This window comes from Diceros bicornis, chromosome 4 (assembly GCF_020826845.1).
Source record: "Diceros bicornis minor isolate mBicDic1 chromosome 4, mDicBic1.mat.cur, whole genome shotgun sequence".
Lineage (NCBI taxonomy): Eukaryota > Metazoa > Chordata > Mammalia > Perissodactyla > Rhinocerotidae > Diceros > Diceros bicornis.
Window position 1 is genome coordinate 73,515,246 of NC_080743.1, and position 27,994 is coordinate 73,543,239.

The 27,994-nt window shown below is 37.0% G+C and overlaps 1 protein-coding gene across 9 annotated transcripts in view; it reads left to right on the forward strand.

Moving 5' to 3' along the window:
- Positions 1-27,994, forward strand: part of LOC131404745 (complement receptor type 2-like) — a 160,355-nt gene that overhangs the window by 25,516 nt on the left and 106,845 nt on the right. For 8 of the 9 annotated variants that reach the window (XM_058539754.1, XM_058539756.1, XM_058539758.1 and 5 more), the window contains 4 exons: positions 629-655; positions 1,618-1,693; positions 5,759-5,864; positions 8,708-9,441. In XM_058539754.1, the coding sequence (XP_058395737.1) occupies positions 629-655; positions 1,618-1,693; positions 5,759-5,849 (194 nt within the window). In that variant the 3' untranslated portion in view covers positions 5,850-5,864; positions 8,708-9,441. Of the gene's footprint in view, positions 1-628; positions 656-1,617; positions 1,694-5,758; positions 5,865-7,641; positions 7,655-8,707; positions 9,442-12,002; positions 12,007-24,930; positions 25,106-25,755; positions 25,856-27,994 lie in introns of those variants that run through there. The other variant, XM_058539761.1, reaches the window with a different exon arrangement.

The following is a 27,994-nucleotide window of genomic DNA, read 5'->3' on the forward strand; positions in this document are numbered from 1 at the left end:
CTCTTGTCTCACTGGAGAGAAGACAGTGAGGGGTATCCTCAATGTTAGGGACTTCTGGGTTTTAAATTGACATATGTCTGTGACCAGTGGTACAATAATAGACAAATTTGAAGTTGGTGGTCTAGTCTAGAAAAAGCAAAACTTTCTGATGATGGGGGAAGTAAAGAAAGAAAATAAAGAGACCTCATCTATAACTTAAAAGGTGCAAAACTAACAACTTTACATTCTGAAAGGAGTTGTGGCTGAGACTTCCTTATTGCTGAATCTTGATTTATAAGTGCTTACTAATTTGACAGGGACCTCCAAAAATATGTTAACCAACCTGTTATAACAGTGACTATTTGCAATCTAACCTGAGAAATCCCTGGTTATAAAGTTGAGTATACTGGTTTTTTTCCTTGGTAAACCACCCCAACTTAATTAAAGTGAAAAATTTTTTAAAGTCAAATAAATTGTTACCTAAGAAATGAAGGAAGAGTGGATATAATCTCAGGGTTCCAATACATCTTTTTAAGTAGACTTAGAGAGAAGGGAGCTAAGTGTTAACTTCTGGAACATTCATGGGACTTTGGGCTACACTCAATCATGCAACTAGACTAATATTTTCATGATTTTCTATTCTCCTTAGGTTCATTTGCTCCTCTTCTTTTTTGTGGTAAGTTTTCTTAAACACTTGAAGAAAAGTTGTAATGATGTTTTATAAATATATATAGAAATTGGGGCCAGCCTGGTGGCATTGTGTTTAAGTTGCGTGCTCTACTTTAGCGGCCCAGAGTTCACAGATTCAGATCCCCGGCACGGACATATACACCACTCATCAAGCCACGCTGAGGTATGCCTCTCACATATAAAAAGTAGAGGAAGATGGACACGGATGTTAGCCCAGGCCCAATCTTCCTCAGCAAAAAGAGGAGGATTGGCAACAGACGTTAGCTCAGGGCTAATCTTCCTCACCAAAAATAAATAAATAAGTAAATAAATACATATATAAAATTTGAAGCCCTATATTCTACCTGAATGTTCATTTTTTTCACTTTAAATCATAGGAAATTATCTTTTTTGGTGTTTTAAGGATCTTTTAAGGTCCACTTCATATTACAAACTGTCACTTTTGGATAGAGTTGAATAAATTATTTAAACTGCCAGCTAGTCTCAGTTTTTATTTTATTTTATTTTTTTTTAATTGAACGTATAGTTTACATTAACTCTTGGTCTTTTGAATGATCTGGTACTGTCAAAATAGGTTGGCTTATTCTGAAGTAGCAAAATATATTTCCCAACTGAGAGTTAAATGTTGTTATGCAAAGTCATGGCATCCTGATCTTACCCCAGTAACAAGACTATTACTAACAAAACTGAAACAAATAGAAATGGACTTGACTGGAGCCCTGTGGTCAAATGCTTGGTGCTTTAGCTTAAATGTGGACTGGACTGAATCAGAAAAACCTTAAGCCCAAGTATGATTATTCAGGAATTCAATATTTATATGGCTGAGAAAAGATAAGTATAAAAGTCACATAACATTTTTCCCACCACTAGGACTAGGCCCCATAATCACTTTAAAACAATATAAGTTACCTTTTCCCGGCATTTGATACTTGCTGTTTTGTTTTCTAGGTCTTTCTGCAGGTTTAGTATTGCTTATCTTCTTGATCAGTGTCTCCTTATGCATGATACTCAAACACAGAGAACGGTAAGTTCAATGCATGATTGATCCAAATGCACAAAAGGTTTGGCTTTTTGCTTTGAACTAAACACAGAAGCACAAATTTTATGAAATGAATATTGCAATGTGATAACTGGATTAAGGTGTCTTGTGCTATATAGAAGGAAGCATTCTCCATAAGAACTTAAAAGATACCACTTATTTTATTTGAATGGTGTTTATTCAGATGATACAATATAAAAAAATCTAGAAAATAAAAGAAAAAAATCCCAGTGGTAACAACTGCAAATATTTTGGTATATTCCCATCTGATTATTTTCTTATTTTCTTTCTCTTTTCCTCTTTTTAAACTGAAATTTTGGCATTATAGTCTCTGCATTAATTTTTCTTCATTTAGCCTAATGTATATATTTTTGTGTCTTGAAATCATGTTTTCTTTTTATTTACTTAATAGCATATTGTTCTACTATATATATTTCTGTATTGTGAAAATTGCAGGTTGCTTCCACATTTATTTTGGTAATAAAGATACAAGAAACACCTTTGAATAAACCTTTTTCCACATCTACTTATTTCCTTAGCATAGATTTCTAGAATTACTAGGAATAAGTATATCAACAGTTAAGATGTTTAATCAGTATTGCCAAATGACTTTCCAGAAAGTTTGTTCCAACTTGATCACATATCAAGTAGTTAATACAGCTGGATATGTTGTGTTTCTGGACTCCTTTTTCTGCTTTATTGATCTGTCTTTTCTTCCCTCACAAACCACTTTGTGTTTAATTAGCATAGCTTTCTACTAGTATAAGGGCAAGAATCCCTTCACTATAATTTTTTAGGATTTTCCTCTTCATTCTCTTCTGTTTGTTCTTAAAGGTGATTATTAGGTTGTCATTTTCCAAAAACAGATATGTTGTGATTGCATTTAAATCTACAGATTGATTTGGGAGAAATTGGCATCTTTTCTGTAATGTCTTCCCATTCAGAAACATACTAAGCCTTTCTATTTGCTCAAGTAATCCTTTCTCTCACTCAGTTGTTGTATTTATGACTTCTTAAATATTTACTAGGTTTCTATGCTTGGTTATATTATTTTTTGTTATCCAGAAATTAGACATACTTTTACATTTTATTTTTAACTTATTAAGTTTTTTAAACATTTGAATCCATAAAGTAATGTTGCCATAATGAGTTAGGTGTTATTTGGTGGGGACTAATCAAATGGTCAGTACTTGGGAATTTTGATTAGAAAAAGTTCCATAATTGGGGAGATGTTTCAGGTGAGCCTCAAGAGAGTGCAGACAAGGAGAGAAAGGTATCCCGGTAGCAGGAGCAGTTTGAGTAAAGACACAGAGGCTTGTCATTCCATTGTATATTGTAAGAACTACATAAGTAATTTGACATGACTGGGAAATAGTGTGTGTGATAGTGATTGAAGGTGAAGGTGACATAGATTTAGAGGGAGGCATGGCATAAAAGACCGCTCTGACACATAAATCTTATGGAAATTACAGAATATTCTAATATGTGCAAAGGATACATTTTAAGCAAATGATACCATCAAGTATCAGCCTGGGAATGTTCTGTGTGCATAGGTTCTTCAGTCTCTGTACATGCTAGTGTTAGGGAGGATAATCAGGTAAGTCTCATCAAGTCTCAGGTAACTTTCAGTGGGGGATGACCAAGTCATGTCACCTCAAACACGTCACCCCAGATCTCCTGCAAAATTACTTTAACATGCCGAGCCACCTGGATCTATCATTGAGCATGCCATCAGTGCTATCTGATTACATTCTTCACGGTTGTTTAATGCCTAGTTTAGGCATCAGACATGAAGGGGCTACACTGAGATTATGTAATGATGGCATCTATGAAACTGAATAGTTTTGCTCTAAGCCTGGGAGAGCCTGAGGACGGCAGGTCTAGCAAGGGTCTACAGGTGGGATGTACTTTAGACTGTAGTGTTTACCAGATTATGTGCCACATAATCCTGCTTTTATCAATGATTTCAGGAGAGAGGGCATTCGAAGACCAAATAAGATTGGGAAATACTGCATACTATATTTTTCTCATGGAGAATCACAATGACCATGAAAATATTTAAAGTCCTACAATAGAGAAGCCTGTTTAATTTTTTATTAAACCAGAGTTTCCCAAACTAATTGGACTGCAGAACTCTTTTTCTCACTTAATGCTTTTAACATTCCGTGGAAATAATGTTTCATTTAACAGTCATTGGGGAAATCTAGAAAAGTGGTCAGGAGCTAGATCATCAAAAGCCTTGCATTCCACGACAAGGAGTTGGCATTTATCCTGTAGGATCTTAAGTGAGGAAATATATGTTCAGATTTGCATTTTCAAAAGAAGGAGCAGGATTGAGCTCTCAACCAAAGCAGCAGTGGTGGGGATCAAGAGGATGGAACAGATATAAGAGATAGCTTCACTATGAAGAAGATAAGATCTCTAGGACTTAGTGACTTGGTGAATATGGGGAGAAGGAGCCACAAAGAACGACTCACATGGAGGTCACTGGATGGATCCAGTGGTTCACCAAAAGAAGGGAGGGGCAGGTTTGTGGGGAAAGATGATGAGTTCAGTTCTGACCTGTTACTTTGAGGCATCCATGATGTAGGACTCAAGAGAGGGGCTTGGACTCAGGTAGGTGACATTTAAATCACAATTGAAACCTTGGGACCAAAAAGAACATAAAAGGTAGAAATAGTGATAAGAAAAGCTCTCAGAAGGACAATAATGCTTAAAGGCAGGAGGGGAAGGAATAGTCAGAGGTAGGAGGAAAGCTAGGAGAGAGTAGTTTCACCGAATTCAAGGGAGGAAAAAGTCTCACAAAAAAAAAATAGGGATGGCATTTGCATGGCTTTCCTCACAGGAAGTTAGAAGATAAATTTAGCCAAGAGTAATTAGAAATTGAAATAAATAGAAAATGTGGTCTCTCTCTCTTTCCCTCATGTTACTAAGTTTGCTATCAGAGCATTGCATGTGTAGGAAAATTTGCAAACTTTGGGAATGCCTACAAGCTCAAATAATTCATAATGTTCCAGTTGTTTATTAAGTTTATTAACACGATTATATCATATACTATATTTAAGTGCCTCAACTGATATGAACCAACCTAATTAAACTAAATTCCTAAGCATCACTCATTTTATTTTCATTTTCTAAACGACTTCAACTCATTTTCTGATAGGTGATTTAGACATCTGAGTTGCCTTAAATACTATTTGTAAATGAAATGGTAATAATCCATTTAAAAATAGATGTCTAGTAACAAAATTAAATAATTTTAAAAGCCATCCAAACATTTGAAAGAGAGTATACTATTCTCTAGTTACCTAAGATATTTTAATAAAACATAAATCTCACATTGACCTAAAAATTACCATTTTATGATATTCTTAATATATCTTCCTATAAGCTGACCTCTTAAATATGGTAGTGAGTGACATGCTATAAGTACTTTTAGCAGTAATCTTTCTGCCCCAGCATTTTTGTAATACTTTATTTCAGAGTTCTACATGAGAGAATAATCACATTTTATTGTCCTTTGCTAATTTTGGCAAAGTGGTTTTAGAAGCACAGTAAAGTATATGTGCTTCCAAAAAGTAAAAGTAAAAACATCCTCTTAAAAATCCTTTAAAGCTTTTAGTGCTGTATGACTATATAAGGATTTTGAATTAAATATCAAATATAAAAATTTCCTTTTAAATTAGATTGGAAGATTGTGTCCCAAAAAGGTAAATTTATGATCATATCCTAAAATAAAAGCTTCTTTTTGATCTTTTTTTTCAAACTGGGGGTCGTAGTTATTAATCATTAAGAATCCTGGATCTGAGGTAAAACTGCCTAATATTAACTTCTGATTTAAACACGTTACAGCCTAGCAAGTTATTTATTTTTATGGGCCTTTTAAAAAAGTGGGGATTATAGTTATTACTTCATAGGATACTAGGACAATAAAATGAAACCATCCATGAAAAGCGTTGGGGATTATGGAAAGCAAACAACTGTTACATCTTTATAGTAATCATGGCCAATGGGTAAAGGTTTTACTTTTTTCTTCTTTCTTCCATTTAGCAATTATTATACAAATACAAATCTTAAAGAAGATCTTCGTTTAGAAACACAAGAAGTATATTCTATTGATCCATACAACCCAGCAAGCTAATCAGAAGACAAACTGGTATCTAATGAAATTGAAATACTCTTATTAATTTATATGTCAAAATTTCTTCAATTTATATTTATTAATAAGCATAGTACTAAATGTATATGGTTCTATTGCACAAGTCTTTAGTAATCATGCATAGAAACTGTTAACGTACCTACTTCATATTGCCAGCTAATGTCCCGGTTACTTTTAATTCATTTATCCATTCAACAAATACTTAAAATAAATAGGAAAATAATTAAGAATAAAATAAGAAGATGATAAGTATTATGAAGAAAAATAAAGCAGGAAAAGGGGATAGAGAGGTCCAGGTAGTTGGAAGAGAAGTCCTCACTAAGAAAATGGCCTTTGAGCAAAGACTAGAATGAAGTAAGGAGCTAGCCACATGGGGAAAGAGCATTCTAGGAAGACGGAACAGCAAGTGCCAAGACCATTAGGTGGTGTGTGCCTGCTGTGTGGGAGGCACAGCAAGGAGGCCTGTGTGGCCTGGTATGGACTGACCAAGGGAGAAAGGGGCAAAGGTGAAATCAGAGAGGTAAGTGGGGGAGGGTGAGAATGATCGATCATATAGAGTATGCTAGGTCATTCTAATGAGCTTGGCGTTTACTCTGAGATGGGAACTATTGGAGGGTTTTAAGTGGAGGAGCAAATGATCACCTTAACTGCTTGTTAAGAACAGAGGGTAGAAAGCCAAGGATGGAAGAGGGGGAATCAATGAGGACTCGCACAATAATCCAGGCAAGGTGTGAGTGGCTACCACCAGGCTGGTGAGAAGAGGTCAGATTCTGCATGCATTTTTAAGATAGTGACAGTAAGATTTTCTGACAGTTTGTATCACCCTATGAGACAAAGGGAGGGGTCAATGATGATGCCAGGGTTTTTTGACCTGAGCAACTGGAAGGATAGAATTGCCATTAATTAAGACTACTGAGAATGTGAACAGCAAGTTTGGGGAGAAAAACCAAGAGTTCCACTTTGGAGATGTTAAGTGTGAAATATCTAATTGACATCCAAGTAGAAGTGTCAAGAAAGCACTTGGATGTACAAGTCTGTATTTCAGGGAATAGGTCCAGGCTCAACATTCAAATCTGGGCCTTGTCATTGTCTGGACGTACATAATAATGAGACTGAATAAGATCACCCAGCAGGTGAGAGAGGCTAGGGAAGAGAAAAGGTCCAAGTGCACAGCCTTGGATCCTCCAACATTAGGAGTCATGGAGTGAGAAGGAACCAACAAAGGAGCAAAGAGGCAGCCTCTGATACAAGAGAAAAACCCAGAGTGTGCTGTTCTAGAAGTCATGTGAAGAAAGAATTTTAAGGAGGAGGGAGTGATCAACTCTGTCAAATGCTGCTGATAGACCTAGAAAGATGAGTAGTGAAAACTGACTCACATTTAGCAGCACAGAATTTGTTGGTTAACTTGACAAGAGAAGTTTTGGTGGAGAGGAAGGAGGCAAAACCCTGACTGAAGTGAGCTTAAGAGATATCAACCACAGAAAACTCTTTCAGGGAATTTTTCTATAAAGAGGAGTAGATAAGTAGACTGTTGGCAAGAGTAGGAAGTAAAGCAAGGGAAATATTTTTTTCAAGCATGGAGAGAGAGCAGTTATGCTGCGCCTCCTGTATGCTGATGGGAATGATCTAGTACATAGGGGGAAATGATGGCAGGAAAGAAAAGGAAGAATTACTAGAGCAATATCTAGGTAAGCTAGAAGGAACAGGATCTAGTGCTCAAGCAGGGGAGTAGTAGACCTTAGATAGGAGCATGGCCTTAGTAACAGAAGGGAAGGTGGCTTGTATGGGTGCAGATGAAGGCAGGTGGGGAGATGTGAGAGTGAATGTATGTGTGGAAGTTCTCTTCTGATGCTTGTGTTCTCTCAGTGAGTAGAAAGTAAAATGATCAGCTCAGAGGGAGATTGGGAAAGGAGATGTTAGGGATTTAAAGAGAAAAGAGAAGAAATTAAGTAGTCACCATGAGAGGTGAAGACTGAATGAATGATAGGGAGTATAGAAAGGTTGACAGGCAACATGAAGTGTCCACCTGAGGTTCCCAGGAGAAATGGAGGTGAACATTTGAAGGTTTACTATGCCCAGGCATTATGCTGAAGGTCTTTCATGACTTATCTCATTTAGCACTCACTACAACATTGAAAAGTATTATTCCAAGATAATACCAAGGTGAGCATATAAAATCCAAGATGAGAAAGCCAAGGCCAAAAGGTTTTCTTGGCCAAGGTCTCAGGGTCAGTAATTGGCAGGTAGAATTCAAGCTCAAATCTCACTTCCAACTGCTTTCTCCTACATAATATATATAATATAAAATAAATATACCACCTCTGACCTCTTGGAACTTATTTTAGTAAGAAAAATAAGACATAGACATATCATAGTATAAGAATATATACCATAAACAAGATAGAGAAACTACTGTGGCAGTTGAGGACGGAAAGGTTACTTGCTGCTGGCAAGTCATAGAAGAAGGGAAGAAGAGAACAGAAGAGACCATGCCAGAGTGACCTCTAAATCCAAACCTGTGGGGCTGCAAAGTAAAACTATTACATAAATATTTGTTGAATGTTATATGAATGAGTGAGAATGAGACTATTGTTTCAATTTCTCCCTCATTTATTTTAATTCATATTTATCAATAGAAAATTTAATTATGTTTTCCTCCAGATCATGTTATCTAAAGAAGGACCTCTTACTAGAATGATATCTTCTAATAGGCTTGATGCTTTATTTGTTATAGCACTTATAATTGGTATATATAAAGAACTTAACACTCCCATTATTTAAACTTTGAGTTGCACCACTGCTATTCATGTTGCCTTCTAAACAGAAATTATCTATTTCAGTGTGCCTTGTTGCTTGGAATTCAACTGAACACTGGTTGGACAGAAAGCATTCCATTATCAGCAAGTCTACTTGTATGCTCTTGACATCAGTGAAATGATTTCATAAGCTATAACTTCCTCTATGCACTTATTCCAAGCAGAACAAAGAAAGTTTGTTTAATGATAAAGATGGGAGTCCAGTTTCACTGCCACGAGCTCTTCAAGGACTTTCTGAAGCCTTACCTGTGATGTGCCTGGAGCCAGACTATGGCTATAGCTCTGAAGTGTCACCTTTTTAAAAGGTGACAGCTCAAAAAGAGCTGTCCTGATATCTAGACTCTTCTTTTTGTAATCAGCATACTTACTGTTGCCATATATGTTTGGTTATAATATGGTTTTAGTTATTTAAGCAAAGTATGAAGTATTTCCTATCATTATGATGGACATACCTTTGTAGGAAGTCTGATTTTAATAGTAGCATCCTTCTCTAATATGGTTAAACATTTCTCTTTTATTTCCACTTGGTTTGAGTTTTTCTTACAATATATGCTTTGCCTTTCCATAATCACTCAGTAATTCCAATTTGTACAAATTTTTTTAAATTATGAGAGTCAAGTTTTAATTTTAAATTTCTGATGTACAATTCAAGCTTTGGATGTTTCCTTGGCAGTTTTGTCAGAAGCTCTAGCTGCTTGTAAAATGTCATTTAATACTGTGTACATTAGTCATTCAAATAAATTTTATCTTTCAAAAGATACTTGCCTTATGTGATGTTTTTTTCTGGAGTCAATGAAATTTTGAATAATAGACATAGTCTTAGGGTTTTTACAGTTCCCGATTCAACATTTATGCATTCTGGATCCCACCACTTCATCATTTTAGCCAAACTCTCAACCCACAAACTCAATTTCTTCATCCTCAAGACTTTCTCTTATGTTTGTCCAGCCTACATCTTCCCCCAGCTCACTTGCCCTCTCCCACCACACTTTAAATCTAGCTGTCAATTTTCTCTGTTCCAGAATTTAAACCATTGAGAAAATAAAATCTCATTCACTGGCTACCACAAATTTACTCTTCCCATCTTTGCTTAGGCTATGTATGCTGTTTGGCATCTTTTTTGTTTTTTTAATTGTGGTAAAAAACATATAACACAAAATTTACCATCTTAACCATTTTTAAGTGTGCAGTTCAGAAGTGTTAAGTATATTCACATTGTTATGCAACAGATCTCCCGAACTTTTTCATCTTACAAAATTGACATGCTATAGCCACTAAACAATAACTCCACATTCCCCTCTCCCTCCAGCCCCTGGCAACCACCATATACTTTCTGTTTCTATGAATTTGACTACTTTAAATACCTCAGATAAGTGGAACCATACAGTATTGGTCTTTTTGTGACTGGTTTATGTGACACTTAACATAATGTCCTCAAGGTTCATCTATATTGTAGCATGTGTCAGAATTTCCTTCCTTTTTCAGGCTTAATAATATTTCATTGCATGTGTATACAATATTTTATTTATCCATTCATCTGTCCATGGACATTTGGGTGGTTTTTACCTCGTGCCTGTTGTGAACAATGCTGCTATGAACATGGGTGTGCAAATATCTCTTTGAGATATTGCTTTCAATTCTTTTGGATATATACCCAGAAGTGGGATGCTGTTCAACATCTTTCATTCATTCACAGTCTGTACCATTTTCTGTTTTTTTTGTTGTTGTTTTTAAAAAATATCTTTTCTGAGATATACTTCACATCCCACACAATTCACTTATTTAAATTGTGCAATTCAATGGTTTTTAGTATGTCCACACAGTTGTGCAACTCTCACCACAATCAATTTTAGAACATTTTCATTACCCCAAAAAGAAACCTTGTACCCCATTAGCTGTCACTCCCCATCCTCCTCCACCCTCTCAGCCCTAGGCAACCACTAATCTACTTTCTGTCTCTATAGATTTGCCTGTTCTAGACATTTCATATAAATGAAGTCATACAATACATTGTCTTTTGTGAACAGTCAGTACCATTTTCATTTCTCCAAATTATCTGTTGATGCACCTCAAGCCATCCACTCTAGTTTACCTTCATCTCTACCCTATTCTCCTTCGTTCTCTTAGCAGATGATGAAAACATCACAGGGTAATTCTCTCAACTTCCTGTCCCTCCACCTCCAAGCTTATCTATATCAACTCATACTTATCCTCATTTCTACCTACCACTTCTCTTCTCATACCCTTCTGTTTCTTCCAGGACACTGCTCCATCACTTATACCCTGTCTCATCACTGGCTCCTTCTTTCTACTTACAAACCTGTTCAAGCCAGTACCCATTCACCTGCAAGTGACAGAAATCCATCTCATACTGGCTTAGACCAAAAAGGAATTTTATTATATCACATGACAGAAAAGGCCAAGGAAACAGCCGGCTTCAGTCAAAATGGAAATTAAATATACAAATCATATCCTCAGGAATCTGTTCTATCTCCTGGTTATGATTTTCCTTGCTGCTCTCATTCTCTGGTAGACACTCCCTAAAAACCAGCAAAATATTTGCTGACAATGCTAAGCGCACATTTCGTCGGCTTAGCATTCCAGCACAAAGAGCTTCTCTTGCCCAATAACTCCTTCAAAACTCCCTTCATCAGCTCTGATTTGTCCAAATAGGGTCATATGCCCTCACCTGAACCACTTAGTAGGCCAGAGCAGTGAAATAAGCAGATGACAAGGCCTGAACTACCTGCCCACGTTTGGAGCTGGGAGTAGAACTGATCTACCTCAGTGGTTCTCAAGTGGGGTGATCTTGCCCCCCTAGAGGACATTCAGCAATGCCTGTAGACAATTTTGGTTGTTACAACTGAAGGAGAAGAATGTTACTGGCATCTAGTGGATAGAGGTCAGAGATGCTGCTAAATATCCTACAGTGCACAGGACAGCCCCCTACAACAAAGAATTATCTGGCTCAACATGTCAATAGTGTCATGGTTGAGAAACCATGGTCTATCTGAACCACGTGGAACTACGGGATAGAGGGGGTTTCCCAGAGGAAAAATCAGGGTGCCAATTCCAAAAGAAGGGACCCAATTAAAGCAACAAATATCCACTATACCCTCCATCTGAAAACAAATCCTCCATGCCAAATCATCCATGATTCTCTTCTAAACTATCTCTCTTCTCTTTACCAAATTTTCTGAAAAAGTAGTTGACCTTAGCTGCCTCAATCATTTCATTCATTCATTCAACAAATAATTATGTAAATCTTTTTGTCTGCTAAGCAATGTTTTAGTTCAGGGGATATAGCAGTGACAAACAGACATGTCCTCATGTAGCTTTTATTCTAGTGAGGAAAGAGAGACAATAAGCAGATCGCCAGATGGTAATAAAATGAAAAATTCTAAGTATAGTTTTTTAAATTATACTAAGCAGAGAAAGAGGAAAGGAAGTTCTGAATGGATGTGCAATTGTAAATAGTGGCCAAGGAAGGCTTTGTTGAGAAGGTCACATTTGAGCAAAAAAACTCAAGGAGATGAGGAGGTAGCCATGCAGATAGATGTCTGGTTAGAAATTATTCCAGGCAAAAGGAACATTAGGGGAGAAAAGAAAAAGGGAGATTATGCCTGCTGTGTTTGGAGAAATAACTAGTTTGCATGCTTATCGTAAAATCTAGTAGAAAGCAGGAAATAATGATGCTGGAGAAAGAGAGGAGAATTTCTGGAGTGATGTCCTTGAGCAAGTGAGAACAGATCAAATCTAATGCACTAGTGGGGAGGTTAGCTTTAGATAAGGATGTGAACAGTATAACCACACTAACAGGAGATCAGGAAGCTATATAGGCCAGATACAGATATTTGGGTGAAGTGATGAGAGAAGCTTGTGGAAATTCTCTTTGATTGCTTCTATCTTCTCTGAAAACAGAAGCAAAGTTATAAACAGAGATTAAGAATGATGGAGGAGATGTCAGAGTTCAATGTCAAAATAAAAAAACATGAAATAGTCAGGAGAATGAGAAAGTAAACGGACTAGGCAAATATAGTAGGAATACTAGGCAGCATTACAATGGTCCATTTGAAATGAGTCGTCATTAAAGTAAGACTTGTCATCTTGGATATGTGTTTTTCTCCAGCCACATTCAGTTTAATGGGGTACGGGAGCAAAATTATGGAGAATTGAATCTAACCAGGATTGTTGTTTGTCTAATGAGTATGATAAAGTGAGAAAAGGTCAAGGAAGCTGAGATTGTAAGCAAGACAGTGATTATAATGAGGGACCATGGAATTTAACCTGGTACGGATGGAAGTGAGGACAGTAAGGGGGTTTGAGACTGAAAGATAGTGGTAAGATCAATGGATTGTAGGTACTGAGAGATTCAAAGATTACTGGAGCCAGGGTACTAGAGGTGAACTAGAAGAATAAGATTGTGGTTGGACAGTAGATGGTCGAAGTTATGCAGGGGTTGCAGTTATTAATGAGGACAAGATCTAAGATATGGCCATAGGCAGAAGTGGCAGAGTAGAGTGAAAGACAAGATCATTGGCAGAGAAGATCAAGGCGCTGAAGGGCCAGGTATTTGAAAATTGGAAAATTTGAATGTGAATATGGAATCAATGAGGCCTATGATAGGACTAACAGTAGAGAAGGTTGCTAGAAGCTAGAACCTTTCAAGGAATATGGGGAGAAAGCAGATGCTAGGAGATTAGTGCAAAAAGCAGTGATAATGAGCAGTGTTTTCTGATAGCATGTGATGTAAGGCTGGGGAATTGAATCAACAAACTGCCCATATTTCCAACCTTTTCCAAGAACATTCCCATACCTCCTGGCCCTCATTAAACTCTATCTGTGCCATGCCCAAGTCTTTCTCGGTTAAAAAACAAAAAAAAAAACCCAAAACCTTTGGCACTCTCCTTTGATCAAGCTACCCTCTCGCTCCCATGTTAGTTTCCCGTTGCTGCTGTAACAAATTACCTTGTAGCTTAAAATCACAAAGATTTATTCTTTTATAATTCTAGAGGTCAGAAGTCCAAAATGAGTCTTACCTGGCTAAAACCAAGGTTTTAGCAGGACTGGTTCCTTCTGAAAGCTTCAGGGTGAATTTGTTCCTTGCCTCTTCCGGCTTCTAGAAGCGGCTGTCATTCCTTGGCTTATGGCAGCATCACTCCATTCTCTGCTTCAGTCGTCACCTTCTCCTACTCTGATCTACTGCCTTCCTCTTATAAGGACCCCATTATAATCATTATAAGCAATGATTACATTGCTCACCCAGATAATCCAGGAAAATCTCCCATCTCAAGATTCTTAATTTAATCACATCTGCAAAATCCCTCTTGCCACGTAAGATGACATAATCACAGGTTCTGGGGATTAGGATGTGAACATCGTTGGGGGACCGTTATTCAGCCTACCACACACACTCTTTTCTCTTACCCTTGAATTCTTAACTCCCTGTTCCAAACTTGTCCCTGCCCTATATTCCTTATTTCAATAAACAGTACCATCATTCAAATGAATCCTATTCAGGGGCTAACCACTGAATCCTCTTTTTCTCACCACTAACTTTAAGAAAGGAAATAACCCAAATCCAATGCATGAGCAAATTCTGTTCCTTCTCCTATTGGAGAAAGCTATCTCCAATAGCTTTCTTAATTGTCCACCTTATCCCCAGTCAAGGTCACCCTCAAATCTCACATGGATGATGGCAAAAGCCTCCTTCCTGGTCTCCCCCATATACTATTGCCTTATTCCAATTCAGTCTCCATACTATAGACAGAATTATATTTTTTAAATGCAAATTTAAGTCACTAACCTAAAAAAATCTTTCAATGGCTTGGTATATCTCAGTTCTGCATAAAATAATCAGTTCTTCATATTCCTTGTCCACCCTACATGTTGCCTGCGACTGTCGTTTCAACACAGAGAGCAGGCATTTCATTAGGTAACCTACCCACGCGGAATCTTGCAAAGGGGAAAAGTCAGGCAGGGGTGTACGGAAGCGGAGCTGCGAGAATCCACCGCCTTTGTCCGCAACTGCCCATCCTCGCACGCAAAATACATCAAGGAGCTGAAGCATTGCCAGATTTTACTCCGGTACCTGGGTCCCTAAATTCTCTGGAAGCGACACTCGTTAGAAACTATGCAAATTGGGAGTAAACAAGACCTCGCCCATTAAGGGGAAGCTGTGGTCAAAAAACTTTTTTTCCCCGGAACCCGGCCGCACTTCTCACACCCCGGGCACGGAGCCTTGGCGTGTGGTCTCTCTTCGCTGCGCTTTCCCCTCACTTGATTTTCTTCGAGATCGCATCTGGTTCCTGGAGGTGCTTGGGGAGCATGGGAGCCTCTACTGCGAGGAGCCCGGAGCCTCTCTGGCCGCTGGCGCCCGCTCTCTCCTGCTCCGGAGGAGCTCTCCCGGCGGTTCTGGTGCTGCTCGCGCTGCCAGCGGCCTGGGGTGAGACGCGGCGCTGGCGTGGGAAGCGGCCCCAGCGGGTGGGGCAGCAGGGGCGCAGCGGGCACGTGCCCCGCTGGGCGCTCGGGTCCTGAGGTATCGTTTTCAGTGGGCTAAGCGTGTGAGAAGGCAGGTGAGCTCTGGGATCCCCTCTGTGTACCCGGACCGTCTTTGCCTCTGGGTAAGAGTTGAGTTCCCCTCTGTAGGGGCTTACGTTGTGCCCAGCGCAGTGGAGGGCGCAGATGCTAAACAGATGCTGCACGAAATTCCTTGCCTTTTGATAGTCACAAATACATAGGGTGGGGTTGATCATAGTGAAAGAAAGGTGATTTGACAATTTGACAAACCTAGGTTCTAATCCTAGCAACTTCTTAACTTAATAACGGGAAAGTTATTGCACCTAAGTCTGTTTCCTCATCTGTAAAATGAGAATGCATTGCTACCTAAATAGCATAGAGCATGTCAAGGGTCTAACACAGTGCCTGTCACTTAACCAATTTCTATCCCCCAACCATTACACTTTGTTCACGAGGGTGTTTGGACAAGCAGTCCTGGGGGTGCAATTATTACCTTAAAACTGCCCTGCATTGGGCTATATTCACCCCACTCACAGCCTAAACCACCATCACCATCAACACGCACTTATTGAATGTCTACATTAAGACATATCCCATGCCAGGCACTTAAGGTAGAAGAGCAAGCCAAGCTCCAGAACTAGTTGCAGGTAGAAGTGACTGTACAGATGTTTACATATTGTCGCATTTTAATCATAGTGTTTAGGACACAATAAAGGCTATTATGTAAATTTTGAGCCACATCATCCCTTCCTTCCTCTTAACTTCAAATAGGTAAACATCTTCAATTAGAACCCTTCTCTTCTTATTTTTGACCTTGCTTAGACTCACTGGCTACCTCTCAGTTGAAGTGGCAGTCTTGATTATCTTTGTCCAGCCTCTTCTTGACAACTGAGTTTGCTCTTTGCTGTCACTAGACATTTTTCATTCATTATTTGATGGTGCCTTCTCTTTCAAGAGAGTAAGGAAAAAGGAAAACCACACAAAAGTTTCCACAAAAGTTGTTATTCATATTTTATCTCGTTAGACATCAGAAAGTATCAGGTGAAGCAATGTGATAAAACCTGAAGTTTTATTTTCAAAAGAGAAGTATGCCAAGTAAGCAATCTATTGTCAATGCTTAGAAATTTTTGTGGACCTTGTGAGTAGCTGGCCTCCTTCTCACTGGAATGTTGTTATAGTTTGCCCATGTTTGTTCAGTTACTGTTATAGAACAATCTCAGACACTATTAATTGTAAAAAAATATTTACTAAGGTTATCACAATAACCTCTTAGGGTGAAACAGCCTAAACTAAACTATCTAGTAATTTACTTGCCAAAGTAACTTAGGTAAAGAAAATGCTGATGGAATGCCAACAGTGTGCATAGCACTTTAAAGTCTAAAAGAAGTATAAGAGGTCTCTCTATGCCCCCAAGGTGTATGCATATAGAAGTAGGGTGGCGGAGGTTACGAAATCTCCTTAATTAGGAGGCCAGGGTTCTGGGTTTTCCAGTCTCTGCTACTTACTAACTGGGGGTCGTGGACCCAGCAAGTCAATTAACATCCCTAACTTTCAGTGTCCACGTGTATAAAATGAATATAATTGACATCTGCTATCTGAGAGGGTTAATGGGAAAATCATATGAGGCAGTGTATGTGACAGTGTTTTGTAACCTGGAAATCCCCACACAGATCCTAGGAACTATGACTAGGAAGTCACAAAAGAGAGCCTAAAGGCGACAGGATGACTGAAAAGGGAGACATCTCAGCTCCAATGATCAGAAAGGCTTAGTGGAAGGGGCACGGCTTTAGCAGCACTTAAGGAGTGAATCCGAAAAATGGTTGTACAGGATGACTCACAGGGATATTTATTTTATATAAAAATTAGCACACTAATTAAGTATTATTAGGACAGTGTTTAATATAAGGTAGACTCTGGCGCCCTCACCGGGTCCTCAGGTCAGATCTTACTGTGTTACTCTGCATGTAGAGATGCAAGGTAGAAAGGAGGGGGGTTCTGGTTTGCTTTCTGTGCTTTGTAACATATTTCAGTTTATATATGCTCAGATAGTAGATTTATCGTTTATATTACCTTGTTCATCTAATATAACTTTCACAATTGGACAAGTAACTTCAAAACTTTCCTGCATAGAAGCACTGAGTGAAGATAATTCTAATAAGGCCAACTCAAGCAAACAAGAAAATGGCATAGCTGACAATCCCCCCACTCCCACCCCCATACAGACACACGAACACTTTGTCAGAGACATTAAGAGGAAGAAACACTGTCACAACTGACCAAAGTTGACAACAACAAAAAATCTAGAAAGTATGAAGAAACTAGTTGAAATACAACTTTACATCCACCATTGTCAACAGAGAAACTCATTGTGTCTATATTTTGTCCCTTTAGATGTTAGATAATAATCATATGAAGTCATCATGATTAGCAAAGCATTTAAAATGTTTATTTAATCTGTATCATATTTCTTTAGATTTCTATTTGTATATAATATATAATATTAGTATACATGTATAACTTATAAATATAAAAATTAAATATATTTAATATATAATATGTAACATATAATTATGTTATATTTCTGTTATATAACACGATATTTTATACACATAAATTATGTTATATTTATATTATAAAACATATAACATGTTATATTTATGTTGTTATATAACATATATAATTACATTGTATAATTATATATAATGGCTTTAAGCTATATAATATATAATTATAATATATAATATTAAGTTGATATAGTTTATATATAATAGGTATTATAATACATACAATTATATATTATATAATATACCAAATATAATATATAATCTATTAACATATTTTAAAATATATAAACATATTTAAATATAAAATTGTTGCAAGTGCATGCTCTTTTTTTCTTTAACTGATGGAGGTGCTTAAGCAAAACATTTGCAGGTCCCTTCATTAAATAGTAGAATATGCAGGTTGGGGAGCAGAGTGTATTCCATGTTGAGAGCTCACATTTGAACAGACATGGAAGAAATAATGAGTAAATTGTGCTTATAGCACAGAATAAATCAACCTGCCTTGAATGGAAGTTTCAAATCAGGAGAATTTGAAATTAGACTGTGTCATCCAAGACACAAACCGCAATGAGATGACAGTATACACCCACTGGAATGGCTAAAATTTTAAAAACAGCATTCCAAGTGTTGGCAATAAAGTGAAGTAACTGGAATTATCATACATTACTCATTGGTAAAATGATACAACCACTTTGGAAAACAGTTTGGCAGTTCCTTAAAAAGTTAAACACACATGTATCATATGACTAAGTGTTTTACTCCTAGGTATTTACTCAAGAGAAATGAAAGTACAAAGACTTGTACGTGAATTTTCACAGCAGCTTTATTTGTAATAGCCAACAACTGGAAAAAATTCAAATGGTCTTCAACAGCTCAATGGATAAACTAAATTAAGGTATATTTGTATAACTGAATATTACTCAGCAAAGAAACCCCACAATTTTTTATATATGCAACAATCTGGATGAATCTCGAAATAATTATGCTGTGTAAAAGCTAGACAAAAAAAAAAATACAAAATGAATGATTCAGTTTTTATGAAATTCTAGAAAGTCAAATCAATCTATAGTAAGAGGAAGCAGGTCAGAGGTTGCCTAAAGAAGGAGGTAGAGGGATGGATTACAAAGGAACATGAGGAAACTGTAGGGGCGTAATGGAAATGTTTGTTGTCTTGACTGTGGTGATGGTTTCATGGTGCATACATATGTCAAATAAGTCATCTAATTGTACACTTTAAATACTTTTAAAATTATTTATGTAATATATCTTAGTAAAGCTATACAAAAATTTTTTTTAACTATGGTAGATCTTGAGTTTGTAGAGTTCATATTAATCTATTTATATTAATTAATTAATATTATTATATATTAATTATTTATCAATTATCTAATTAATAATCTTAATAATTTAATTATATAATGATAAAATTATTAAATAATAATAAAATAAAATTATTAAATAATTATTAATTAATTAATATTATATATTAATAATATATAATATAATGTATTTAATAATATAGTAATATAATATAATTTGAGGGATTGGTAATGAAGGAGGAAAAGGAAACTAGATCAAGCTTTCTCTGGTGAAGGTTCATATATTCCTTTTTATTTGGGCTGTTATCCAAATTTGTATTTTTATTATTGCATATACTATTCCAAGAACTCAGGTAAGAATGTTAGGTCATTAAAGGAAAGAAATACCATTCCAAGAATAGTTCATTCATTTGCTTTGTCACTTTAGATCTCTTTCCATCCTCTCCTTGTCAGCTTTTCTGTGACATTCAGCCTCTCCTAGTAAAACTTTTGGCACCAGAAGCTCCACTTGGAATCTCCCCCCTTGCCCAACGTCAATGGATGAGACAAACATCAAAATTATATTTATCCCACATATTAACCACAGAAAAGATGAAGGCATAACATTTGAAATCACAGGAGTTGTTGTTTACTTGGTAGTCTTTTACTCTTTATCACAGTGGTTCTCAAAGTGCTGTTATCCATCAAAATCACCTGTGAGACTTTTTAAAAATATAGATTCCTGGGCTGTAACCCAGACCCCCCGAATCAGAGTTTTCGAGAATATAGCCTGGACTCTTGATTTTTTTTTTTTTAAGTTTTTTTAGGCAATTCATCATTCATTTGTTCATTCCAACAAATATGCACTGAATGATTATAATTGAGGGCTAAGCACCTGGACTAGGTATTAATTTAAAGGAATAAAAATAGCAGGGTCTCTTGCCCTCATATAATGCATGTCTAATATCTCTTGAGAGAAATAGATATTTTTAAAAGCACAGAAATAAATATAGGGGCCAGCCCGGTGGCATAGCCCAGGGTTTGTAGGTTCGGGTCCCAGGTGTGCACCGACACAGTGCTTGTCAAGCTATGCTGTGGTGGTGTCCCATATAAAGTGAAGGAAGATGGGCAGGGATGTTAGCCCAGGGCCAATCTAATCTAAATTTGCTAATCCTCTAGCAAAAAGAGGAGGGTTGTCAATGGATGTTAGCTCAGGGCTGGTCTCCGTCACAAAAAAAAAAAGCACACAAATATGAAAAGTACAATGTATAATAAGTGATGTAAAAGGAAAAGTAAAGAGTTTGATTCGAAATTATTATGGGATGGGGTAGACGGAAGTAGTTTAGATTCAAAATCCCTGAGAAGGTGGGGGAAGGCTTCAATAAGGAAATGGCATTTTAGCAGCGATCTAGAAGAGTGGAAGTTAGAGTGAAGATAAAATCATATCACACAGAAGGAATATCAGAGACAGGAGAAAGAACATATGTCTTAAACTTAAAGAAGGGGAAAGGGCTACAGGACAGTGAGAGGACAGAGTGGCACAAGTTGAGGCAAGAATTATAGGCAAGGGCACCCTTGCTTAACAACGGTTGGTTTAATAAAGAAAATGTGTAGTGATAGATATAAGGCCATCTAATAATATTAGGGAAAAATAAGTAAGAAATATGAGCCTTCTTGGACCACCATCCTTTGCTTAAGTAAAGAGCACAGAATAAGTCCCCTAATTCTGATTAAAGCCACTGAATAGGAAAGAAGCAACTTAGCAACCATTCAGGCCTAATGACTAGTTGGGTCCACTTCCTTCAGGAATTCTCATATTGGCCAGTGGGAATGGTAGAGCTCATGCGTTGCAGAGATTAAATCCCAGGCTTAATCTGGAACACACTCATTCAGGAGAGCTTTTGAGATCACTGGACACTGAGGTCCTCCAGCGTTTTCCCAATAAAATAGGCTCATGCCAAACTAACTCTACACACTTTAACAGAAAATAAACTTGTAATTATTGTAATTTACTTGCCAAAGTAATTTTTTTTTTTTTGTGAGGAGATCAGCCCTGTGCTAACATCCGCCAATCCTCCTCTTTTTTTGCCGAGGAAGACGGCCCTGGGCTAATATCCGTGCCCATCCTCCTCCACTTTATATGGGTCGCCGCCACAGCATGGCTCGCCAAAGCAGTGCGTCGGTGCGTGCCCGGGATCCAAACCAGCGAACCCCGGGCTGCCGCAGCGGAGCGTGCGCACCCAACCGCCTGCGCCACCAGGCCGGCCCCTTGCCAAAGTAATTTAGATAAAGAAAATGCTGATGGAATGCCAACAGTGTGTACAGCACTTTAGAGTCTAAAAGAAGTATAAGAGAGACCTATGCCCCCAAGGGGTATGCATATAGAAGTAGGGTGGCGGGGCTTACAAAATCTCCTTAATTAGGAGGTCAGGGTTTTGGGTTTCTTGCCTCTGCTACTTACTAACTGGGGGTTGTGGACCCAGCAAGTCAATTAACATCCCTAACTTTCAGTATCCATGTGTATAAAATGAACATAATTGACATCTGCTATCTGAGAGGGTTATTGTGAAAAACAGATGAAGCTGTGTACGTGACGGTGTTTCCTAACCAGGAAATCCCCAGGCAGATGCAAGAATCCATGACTAGGAAGTCACAAAAGAGAGCCTAAAGGCCACAGGATGACTGAAAAGGGAGATATCTCAGCTCCAATGATCAGAAAAGGCTGAGTGGAATGGGCATGGCTTTATGTTTTGCGACATATTTCAGTTTACATATGCTCGGATGAGTAGATTTATGGTTTACATTACCTAGTTTTATCTAACAAACTTCATGCTTGGACAAGTAACTCAAAACCTTCCTGTCTAGAAACACTGCGTGAAGATAATTCCAATAAGGCCAACTCAAGCAAACAAGAAAATGGCATAGCTGACAATCGCCCCCACCCCCACCCCCACCCCCAACCCCACACAGACACACGAACACTTTGTCAGAGACATTAGGAGGAAGTCAGTTTAATCACAACTGACCAAAGTTGACAACAACAAAAAATCTAGAAAGTGTCAAGAAACTAGTTGAAATATAGCTTTACATCCACCATTGTCAACAGAGAAACTCATTGTGTCTATATTTTGTCCCGTTTGATAATAATCATATGAAGCATCATGATTAGCAAAGCATTTAAAATGTTTATTTCATCTGTATCATATTTCTTTAAATTTCTATTTATATATAATATATAATATTAGTATACATATATAATTTATAAATATAAAATTATTAAGTATAAATACTTAAATATATTTAATATTTAATATACATAATATAAAATTTAATAAACTGAGACCCTAAGGGCGCTGTGAACTGAGTAAGTTTGGGAACCTCTATCATAATGAATTAAAAATGAAAACTATATATGGTCCACACAAAAGAAACAATATACATGTTCAGACAGAACAGATGAATATAAAAGGATGGAAAACACACCATGCAAAAACAAACCAAAAGAAAGCTGATTTGGCAAATGTGGCATTATGACAATCTTTATCTTGAAATTATCATTGCATGTGTATATTTAACATAATTATTGATATGTGGAGGAGTAAATCTATAATGTTATGATTTGTTTTCTATTTTTTATTTTATTTTTTCACACTTTTTTTTTTTGGTGAGGAAATTGTCCCTGTGCTAACATCTGTGCCAGTCTTCCTCTAATTTGTATGTAGGACCCCACCACAGCATGGCTTGACAAGCAGTGTGTAGGTAGGTCCACACCCGGGATCCAAACCCACAAACCCTGCGCTGCCGAAGTGGAGCACATCGAACTTAACCACTACGCCACCCAGCCGGGCCCTATTTGTTTTTTATTTGTCCTACAAATAAAGTAGACAAAGTAGAATTTGAGGCAAGAATCATTACTAGAGATAAAGAGAGAGATTTTCTATTGATAAAGGGTCAGTCTACCACAAAATATAATTTAAAAAATATATAAATTAAAAAATGGAATTAGAAAGAGAAATAAGACAAATGTACAATAAGATACAATATTTTAACACAATTACTTTAGTATTTGGTAGAATATGCAGAACCCCCCTAAAATCAGTAAGTAGCTAGAAGATTTGAACAAATATGACTAACAGATTGGTCCTCACTGACATACCCAGAACACTGCACCTACTACCACAGACAAACATTTTTTACAAATAGATATGATACAGTTACCACGGTTGACCATATGCTGAGCCATAAAACAAGGCTCAATCAACTTCAAAAATTGATAATAAATATACAGCTTAAAAAATTTTTCAAACGTTGGTAAATTATGCAGAACATTTCTAAATAAACCATGGGTCAATGAAGAAATCACAATGGTCATTACCAAAAATTTTGAAGTAAAAAAATGAAAATGTGACACATCAAATTTATGGAATGCAGCTAAATCTATGCTTAGAATAAAAATAGAAGTCTGAATGCTTATTTGAGAAATTATGAAAAGCTGAAAAAAAATCCAAGTAATTATCTCAAGAAATTTATTTTTAAAAAAAGAACAGTAAATAAACTCAAGAAAATAGAAATAAAGATAAAATAAAGATAAGAGCAAATAAATCAACAAAGCTAAAAGCTGGTTCTTTGAAAACTAATAAAAACGACCAATTGATCGACTGGTCTCAATGTACCCTCCATAATTTGAATTAATTCATAGGGAGTGTGGGGAGGAACAGAAGACTAAAAAAACACAGAGAAGACAGTTCCAAAACTCAAGTAAAACAATGATATTTTTCCAACAGCTATTTCTTTTTGATTACATATTGTTTGACCCTAAATAGTATTTTTATTACTTTAACTTAAACCTACTAGGCCTTAAGGAGAAGTAGCTGAGTCTAATATTTAATTCAAAATATACATTTCTAAATATGTGCTTTCATAAAGTAAAGTATAGCTTTAGTTGTTAAGCTTTGTATTCAAAGCATGTGCTGAAATTTCCTTGTGCTGAAATAATTGACTTGGCAACAGACTTCCAACGGTGGTGACTGCTGCTGAAGGCCAGAGAAGAGGCTTACAGTCCTGCTAGGGCTGGGTGGACCACTGATTGTGAAGATGGATGATGAAATGCATGAGTGCATATTATTACACAAGAGAATGATAAATGAGAATGGGATAGATGAAGCCGGAGCACAGGACTTCCTGACTGACTAAAATTTGAAACTACTAATTAGTTTTCCCTTCAATGAAAGACTGTGTGTGTGTGTGTGTGTGTGTGTGTGTGTGTGTGTAGTGTGTATCCATATCCAAATTGCCAGCATCACTGCTCTTGCACTTTGGAGCCATTGTTAAGTAACATAAGGGTTACTTGAACACAAGCACTGTAATACTGTGACAGTTAATCTGATAACTGATACAGCTACTAAGTGACTAATGGGCAGGTAGTGTATACAGTGTGGATGGACGCTGGACAGAGGGATGATTCACATCCCTGGCAGGACGAAGAGGGATGGTGCCAGAGGTTATTACACTACTCAAAATAGCATGCAATTTAAAATTTATGAATTATTTATTTCTGGAATTTTCCATTTAATATTTTAGGACCTCAGGTAACTGAAACCATGGAAAGTGAAACTGCAGATAAGGAGGGACTACTGTATATATAATCTCAATTGCCTTCAAAATAGCAGGGACTTTAAATGTGTAGATGCTGATTTTAAAAGCTCATTTCTAAGGCTGCTACTAAGGGAAGCAATCCTTTCACCATGTTCAAGTGTTCTTTTTCTTCTTTGACCACATCTATAAAGCATACTGGAGACAAAGATGAAGTGGAATAGAAGTTTCTCCATTAACTTTGATGTCTCTGTGGTCTTGGTCTCCAGGTCAGTGCAAAGCCCCGGAGTGGTTCCCATTTGCCAGGCCTACAACATTGAGTGAGGAGAACGAGTTTCCCATTGGGACGTCTTTGAAGTATGAATGCCGCCCTGGTTACTACAGGAGAGAGTTCTCTATCACCTGCCTAGAAAACTCGGTCTGGTCAAGTCCTAAGGACGTGTGTAAACGTAAGTAACTCTCAACTGAGAACTCCCCTGTGTCAGTCTAACATTCATAAGATCCATAAGATCTGAGTCAATTGTTCAAATTTTGGAACTAAGACACATGTGACTCGATAAGTTTGCCTAAGGCATAGTAGTTGTGAGAGTTATTCTTGTAGGTCATATCTTCCTATTGCTTTGAGTTCCTGACACCTTCGCTACAATTTCATTTCAAGGGAAATGACCATGATAAGACATGATTGTGGGAAAATCTCCATTCACTAGGGGTTTCCCATTTTCACAACTGAAACTAAGTAATGAATGACTCAGGAAAGGAAAGAAAAGTTCATTGAACAACTAGGTGGGGAGATAATCCCAGACCTCCAGACCTTTGATTTACACTGGATGAATTACAGAGAAAACACTTTGGTAATAAACAAAATTTACATTTTTCTGGGAGGCACAATATGGAGATGAGACAGATCAGGAGACGAGGTCTTTTTGGAAGTGATGCTTAGTAGGCGGCTGATCCCAAGGCAGTCTTGTCAGTTTCCTCAATGTGGCAAAATCTCTGGAACTGCAATACTCTTCAGTAAGCTACAGCCGGGTTGGGAAGGTACTAACAGAAGTTTGAAGTATTCTACACCCAGTCCCAAAACTCTGCTTCTTTCCCATAGGTAAATCATGTGGAACTCCTCCAGAACCCAAAAATGGCAAAATGGTCACAAACGGAGACATTCAGTTTGGATCAACTGTTAATTATCTTTGTAATGAAGGGTGAGTTTACAGTAGCACTGGGATGACAGTTCTAGAATCATAACACTAATCTCTAAACAATAGTCTTAGAAAGGAGAGTTAAACTACCTGTCTATTAAAAATATAGCAGTAGGTTTTCTAAGTAGATGTGGTAGCTTGAATCCAGTCATTTAAGTACCCTTGAAATGACAAAACAAAAATCTGAAAAATAGGAAAACCTGTACCCATGCTAGAAACTGGGGTGGGGGTGGGGGGACTATTGCACACCAAATTAATGCATCTAAAACCAAGTGAAGCATTCATTAGATGGGAGTGATCAGCTCTCTAAACAAGCAAATGAAACAAACATTAGTTGATCCACACATATACTGTCAAAGCAACAAGAGCTGGAGATGATGGGCTCCGGGAGACATGGGAAATAATGATTTGTTTGGGATGATGGAGCAGATATGGTGGAATCTTAATTGTTATAGCACTTGTCCTCCAGAAGTGCGTACAGTGCAGGAATCTTGCTGTGGGCATATTTTTGGCTTATTCTTGGGGGAGACAACCAATTTTGGAAAGAAGTGGGGAGACTGCTTCACCTTGTGTCTTAACTTTTGCTTTATTTTTATTACTTATTGCTTACTTAAAATACATACAAAATATCATAAGTGAAAAATAAAAATTGCAGTAACAATAAGATCAACTTCAGAGTATACACCACCCACCTTAAGAAACATTACTAGTATTTTTGAAGCCTCCTGTATACCCTTCCCAATTCCCATTCCTCCACCTCCAAAATCTCTCCAGAAATAAACACCACCCTGAATTTTATGTTTTTCAGTCCCTTGCATTTCTTTTCCAATTTCCCCCATACATAGTCCTAATCAGTATATTTTTAGCTTTACATAATTGAACTTTATATAAATGACATGATACTATATATACTTCTCTGCAACTTGCTTTTTTATTTCATAGTTTGGTTCTGACACTCATCCATGTAATTGTGGTTAATTCATTTTCACTTCAGATGGTATTCCCTTGAATAGATATGCCATGATTAATTTATTTGTTCTTGGTTGTTTGTTAGATATTTGGATTGTTTCTAGTTTGTTTTGCTTTGTTTTATTTTGGCTATTATAAGCATTCCTTGTACATATTTCCTAGTGCACATGTGTAAAAGCTTCTCTAGGACAGTGATTTTCAAACATTTTACCATGATCCATAGCTAATAAATATATTTTACAACACATACACAAACACTCAAACACACACACATACACACACATCACACATCTATATAAATTAAAAGTGTCACAAAACTTCTTACCACTTGTATTCAACATTGTACTGGAGGTTTTAGCCAGGACAATTAGGCGACAAAAAGAAATAAAAGACATTCAGATTGGAAGGAAGAATTAAAACAATCTCTGTTTGCAAATGACATGTTTTGTATAGAAAATCCTAAGGAATGCATGCACACACACACACCCCCCCACAACAAAAAACCTATTCCAGCTAATAAATAGTTCACCAATATTTCAGGATACAAGATCAATATACAAAAATAAATTGCATTTCTATACAATAACAATGAGCAAACTGAAAATGAAATTAGAAACAATTTCACTTATAATAGCATCAAAAAGAATAAAATACTTAGAAAAACTAAAGCAAAGAAGTGTAAGATTGTACATTGAAAATTACAAAACATTGTTGAAGCAGAATTTAAGAGGACCTAAATAAATGGAAAAACATCCCGTGGTCTCGGGTTGGAAGACTTAATATTGTTAAAATTGCAACAATATTGATCTATAATATTGATTTCGCCAAATTGATCTACAGATTTAACATAATCCCTACAAGATCCCAGCATCCTTTTGCAGAAATCAACAAGCTGATCCTAAAATTCATATAAAAATGCAAGGCACCCAGACAGTGAAAACAATCTTAAAAAAGAAGAACTTCCCAATTTCAAAACCTACTATAAACCAACAGCAATCGAGAGTGTGTGGTACTGGCATAAGGACAGAGATATAGATCCATAAAATGGAATTGAGAATCCAGAAGTAAACCCATACATTTATGATAAACTGATTTTCAACAATGGTGCCAAGACAATTCAATGGTGAAAGAATAGTCTTTTTAACAACTGGTCCTGGGAAAACTGAGTAACCA